Source organism: Halichoerus grypus, chromosome 9, assembly GCF_964656455.1.
Source record: "Halichoerus grypus chromosome 9, mHalGry1.hap1.1, whole genome shotgun sequence".
Taxonomy (NCBI): Eukaryota; Metazoa; Chordata; class Mammalia; order Carnivora; family Phocidae; genus Halichoerus; species Halichoerus grypus.
Window position 1 is genome coordinate 12,631,782 of NC_135720.1, and position 6,000 is coordinate 12,637,781.

Here is a 6,000-nt window from a genome sequence, read left to right on the forward strand (position 1 = left end):
GTTTCACAAGGTAGAAACAAAAAAAGATGGTTTGATTGATCCAATTAGCCAGAACACCCACTGGAAAGTTAAAATAGGAAAGACTAAGGAAAGGAAAAGGAGAGAGATTCCCTGATAGGTGAAAATGAAACAAAAAAATGCAAAGTTTTATAGCTGCTTCACATAAAATCCCTTTCTTGAACCACAGACAAAAGGAAAACATACAAATAAAAAACAGATTTCACAGGCTTTTATTATTCCCTCTACCTTTTCCACTGTTCACCATCCCATGTCTACTACTAGATACTACTGGGAAAAGTATATAATAAAGTCCTGTAGTTAGACAAATGTACACTCTGGAAACAAAAGTGGAAATGGAGTAAAGCAGAGATGGGATTTCACTTTTGATGTGAAAGACAAGGCATGGAAGAGGAAAATGTCCTGGATGTTAAGGGGACTCTGGAAAGTCTGCATCCTGGAACAGTTTAAAGAGTAAGCTATCTGACTAACTGAAGAGTCCTAAAGACAAAAAACCCTAAGAATTTAGGCATCCTAAAGATGATAAAAGGTACTAGAATCATCTCAGAATTTATGAACCAAGGTAAATCCAAAATTTAAATTGGAATAATTTTCCTGACACATCTCACACCTACATATCTGGGCCTTTAGCTAACCACTCAGCCTTTTCTGAGCAGCAAGAGAAATGGATCATGATGGAAAAAACAACCATAGTAATGCAACAAGCTATACAAAGAACTTAGGGGGAGGGGAAAAACCTGATCACTAATATTTGATTATCTGAAAGTGTTAACTTGTTGAAGTATAGTAACGGTACTGACACTCTTTTTTTTTTAAGTCCTTAAAAATTAAAAGAATCCAATATACAAGTAAAAGTCATCTCCTCCAGTTACTTTGCCTAAGCATAACCAATGCATAACAGATTCTTCTATTTGCCATGTATTAAGAGTTCCTATATTATCCAAGTGCCCTCTCCAATTAAGTTATAGTTTTCTAAGGAAAGAGTCACGCATTGCTATTCTTTTCCTTCTTTCGAAAAACAAAAACAATAACCTTACCATAATGACCACCATACAGTGGCATTCTTAAGGACAAAGTACAGATATGCAGCTCACATAAAACTGCTGCCTTCGAGTAATCAACCAACTGTGGTCCTAAAAACGGAATTTAGGCAGACCAATGAGACCCTTTTCACTGAAGTGAGAACTCTAAACCTTCATAACAAGGATATGCCACAATCCTAGAGCAGCTACAACTATGGCACTTGTAATGATAATAATTCTTTCAGAGTTAACTGCTCAGGTCAAGCATAGACTCTTAGGGAGTCTTATATACCAATCTGAACAAACTTTCTTTCATCATTTCAGAACTGACATTACTATTCATGGGATTAACTCATCACAATGATAATGCTTAACTGTAAATTATGGCTTTCTCACAAAACTAGCACAGTGGGCACTTAAATATCAATTTTTGGGCCTCAATCTCATTGACCCCATGCTAAGAGGAATTTACCTCATAAAGGATCTTCTGACAGTGACTCTGAACACAGGGAAGGAGAGGCCACAGACCCATTTGAGAGATTATGATACTTGGGAGTGGGGGCAGTTGCATATGTTGACCATGACTCATAAATACCCTACGTAAGGTCATGGATTTTCAGACTGAAACTCATCTGTGCTTTGCAAATTAAAAATGTATATTCTTAACTTGGGGTGCGTGGCTGGCTCAGTTGGTAGAGCATGCAACTCCCGATCTCAGGGTTTTGAGTTTGAGGCCCATGTTGGGTATAAAGATAACTTAAAAATAAAACCTTAAAAAAAATACATATATATTCTTAACTTTAATATCTCTGGCATGTTCTTATTTTCAAGCCAATGCTAGAAGGGGAGGGGGATGGTCTTTAAAAAATCTGAGAATTAGCAAGCATTTCATATTTTAAATAGGCCTTTAAAAGCCAAATTCACTCTACTATAACTCAAAATTCCTTTATTTTTGCACTCTGCAATACGTGATTTAATGGAAAATATTCATTACCGAATTATTCCCTATTACATGCTTACTTGCAACAACGTTTTTACATCAGCAAGCATTAGACATTCACAGAAACTATATTCAAAATCAGAAAAAAAATTATGTATTTTGTGTTTAAAATAAAAAGGATATTCTTCTGAATCTTCTTTGAATATAATTTCTTTCCCCAACTCTGTGACTGTATTGTTACTATTATCAAGCTAACTCCACATTCAAACATGGTTAAGTTTGAACATGTTAGTAAACAAAGGAGTTAAAAGATTTTCTAAGTTCTTTCAAATCCACAGGGAGAAAGAAGAGAGTGCTACATACACTAAAATGGGACTGCTACTGCCCATCTCAAATTCCTGTAAAGGTTAGATGAGAAAAAAGGTGAAATATCTAGCTAGCCATGTAAATGTTAGGCTCCCTATCCTTAAGGGAAATACTAAAACGAAAACCAATTTATCATTTTATTCCACTGTGCTCTATTGTGACTACCATAGTGTAGTAACACCTTTTTTCTATCCACTACATGAGAGATCCTATTCAGAATTTCGTGGGAGGAAGAGGTGCTGGGAGTGAGGGAGGATACATATCAGGAACCCCCTAGACAAACAGGAGAGACAATCAAAAAGGTGTGGGCTAGGAGCACCTGGCTGGCTCAGTGGGAAGAGCGTGCAACTCTTGATCTCCAGGTCATGAGTTCCAGGCTCACCGCGGATGCAGACATTACTAAAAAAAAATAAACTTTAAAAAAAACGGGGGGGGGGGGGGATAAAAATCAAATAACTGCAATGGAAATGAGAGAGGATTTTTTTTTATAGAGTTTTAAAAAAGTTTAACACTCTATAGTGCTGTATGTAGCACACAAAAAGGCTACACAGAGCTGTTTTCTTTCCTGCACAGTTGTGCAACTATTAACAATTAAGTTGGAACATATAGTACCGTTAAATACGTTTTCTTCTAGAATTTAAGTGCTATAAAGTATTGCTGGGAGAACCAAATTTTCTAATTATCAGCTATAAATTCCTAAATAAAAATGAAAAAAAGATTCTCAAATCTATTGCACTATGTATCAAGAAGTGGTTAAAAAAGTGTTTGCTTTCATATAACTGTGTCACTACTATGTACTCTAATATGGAGAGTCCAACTCAAATGAATGTTATCGAACTTTTAGCCCTTTGCTAAGCTTCCCAAATGCTAATTCTTAAAGAGAAAGAAAAAATAAAAGAAACAAAATTGTGAAACAGCTTTTGAAAGTACTGTCCTGCTGGGATTATCACAGCAGTATGTCTGGTATTTTAAGAGGTGAATATTTAAGATTTTGTTAATCATACTATCGAATAGACTATTAGCACTTCACACCAAAAGTTCATAAAATTTATGCGATTTTAGTTAATATCACATTAAAAATTTTCTTCCAAGGCATACAGATAAGATTAATTCTGGTTGTGTAGATAGGTACTTGTTATGTTTAATGTTTGCACTAGGGTCTACTTAAATCGGAGTTTTAAAAAAATTAACATAATCGAAACCTATCTCTTTTCAGACTAGTAAATTCAATTAGTGAAAACTGGACACCTGCTTGTTTTCTAGTGTTAGATTTTACGTGTGAATGAGCCCATGGGAAATGCTTCCCCAGCATCCTCCCCTCTCGAAGCACAGACCTCTCTCCCTAACCATTTGTCTTTTTTGTCCTGATGATGAGAGAAGGGGGAAGTAAGGTATGATAAATCGCAGAAAACCTCGCCTCCGGATCAGCCATTCTCTTAGCGTAAGTCCCTAGTTGGCACGTTCCCTAGCCAACAGTGTCTCAAATATAAACAGTACGTAAAACGTGACCACAGAAATCCCCCCTGCAGGTTCCCTTCCTGTACTACCCCCACCGGTCCCTGCCTCATTAAGGACCAAGGGGAGGTCTGGGCAGTGCTGTCCGGCGAGTAGTTAAAATCCCGCAGGCCCAGGAAAGAGGTGGGCGGGCCAGGCCTCGGCGGAACTGACCCCGAGAGACCTGCCAGGAGCCTCCGGGGGAGGGCCCTAAGGGGCCTTCCCTCCAAACCCTCAGCCACTCAATAGGGCGCTGGAGACACCGGAACCTCCCTCCGCCCCGGGGCGGCCCTCCCCCAGCCCTCCCCTCGGACTCGGAGGAGGGGCGCGGGGCAGAGAAACACCCCTCCCCCTCCCCCCCTCGACACAGCTAGGCCGCCACTCGCCCCACCCTGGGAAACCCTGCAGGCCCGCACCCACCCTGCTCCCGCGGGCCTAGTCCCGGAGAGAGGTGTGGGCAGGAGGGGAGGCTAGACTGCAATACCAACCTCGCTATTGAAGGTTTTCACAGCCTCCATGTTGTCGGTGCGGAGGCCCCGAGCCCGGCGGCGGAAGAGGCGGCGGCCACTGCGCTGGGTGGGGAGAGCGAGACGGGGGCGGCGGCGCGGCCGCGAGGAGGGCCGCCGGCGGGAGACCCGGCTGCTGAGACCCCGGGACGGGAGTGGAAGGGCAAGCACTGGCAGGGAAGGACTCCCTCAGGGGCAGCGAGGCCCCGGCATGGCCGCTAGGGCGGGCGGAGCGCCGGTCTGGGGAACACAGGCGCTGCCGGGGCGGGTCGGCAGCGGGCGGGGGAGGGGCTGGGCCGCGGCGCCTTCTCTTCTCCGCCCCGCTCGGTCTCGGTCCTCCGCCCTCTAGCCCCGTCCCCTACACTCTCCACCCCCTCCTTCTTCTTCCTTCGTCAGACTCCTGTTTCACCTCCCCGCCGCTCGGGCCGCAGGAACCAGCAGCGCACAGCGAAGACGGAGGAGGAAGCGCTGGCAGCAGCGGCTGCGGCATCCAATATGGCGGACGCGAGTCGGGCCGCGCAGCTCGGAGATCCGCGGCGCCGGCCAGCGCGCCCCCTGGTGACTGGACCGCGCGGGCCCGAGCGGCCGCGCGGAAACCATCGAGCGAGCGCGGGCCAGAGCGTCGCCTCTCGGAGGTCCCGCTCCGCTCGGCCCGGGGCCGCCCGCGCCTTGCCCCCTCCCCGCGCCTTGCAGACACGGGAGCGAGCGCTGCGGCCGCGCGGAGCGCGTCGGCCCGCCCTTGGAGGCCCCTGCAAAGCGTTACTCCGAGGAATGCCTAAGTGTCCCCGGAACGCGACAAGTTTGGGAAATAATGTCCACGTTTCCGTTGTTTCCGAGTAGATTGGTCCTCTTACGTGAGCTGTTGGGTTCAGTTGTTTTTCAGAACTTTACTGGACAGTGGCCTAAAGGTTAACAGCCAAAAGAAAAGTTCCTAATCATTCATTTATTTAGTAACGATGTGTCCATGCATTTTAATAGCGTCGGGAGGAAATGTGAGAAACAAAAGCTTCGGATCCGGGTGGGGGCAGGGGGACGAGGGAAGCACGCACACAGCCAGCAAGCAGCTCAGAGCAGGAAATGCACGCTGCATAAAATCCAGGGGGACTGGTGCACAGACAATGAGTGCATTTGTCTGTGCCGCGGGAAGCGGGTCCCAGGCGCACAAGATTTGGATAGGTGAAAGGGAACTCATGTTTAATGGAAGATGAATTATTCTAAAGGAATTTTGCTCTAGGCCGTTTGGAGTTAAGACGGTGAATTCGAAGGTATTCGAAGATGAAGAAAGAGAAGCTGCTAGCAAAATGCCTTCTCCCACTTGGTGCAAATGTAAAATAACCAATACCAAATTAAAAGCGAACATTAATTGAAATGAAAAGTTAGGGTGTACCACTGAACCCCAAACGCCGCTGTCCTCTTGCTGAAAGCCCTTTTTTTCAGCGGTCACCTCCCAAGTTCATTCAACGAGAAGGGAGGAAAATGGCAGAATTTTATGCTGGGGGACTGTTGGACCCAAGGTACTTTGGTATAAGATCTGAGCCCAAAGCCTATGAAACTGAGAAAGGCAGGCCCTTCCTGACTTTTTAGGGTCCAGGTCTACTTCATTAAAACAACTTTAATATAGGGGCTGACTACTTAAAAGGTAAAAAGGATAACT

General features: G+C 45.0%; 1 protein-coding gene across 9 annotated transcripts in view; it reads right to left on the reverse strand.

The window, feature by feature from the left end:
• The window catches only part of SCAF8 (SR-related CTD associated factor 8), a 214,092-nt gene extending 209,193 nt beyond the window's left edge, over positions 1–4,899 (reverse strand). For 7 of the 9 annotated variants that reach the window (XR_013441049.1, XR_013441048.1, XM_078054542.1 and 4 more), the window contains exon 1: positions 4,329–4,709. Coding sequence is in view for 7 of the 9 variants with exons in the window: in XM_078054542.1 (XP_077910668.1) it covers positions 4,329–4,358 (30 nt within the window). In the remaining 2 variants the exon portion in view is untranslated. Of the gene's footprint in view, positions 1–4,328 lie in introns of all 9 variants that reach the window. The other 2 variants (XM_078054546.1, XM_078054547.1) reach the window with 2 other exon arrangements.
• Between the last annotated feature and the right edge of the window lie 1,101 nt (positions 4,900–6,000).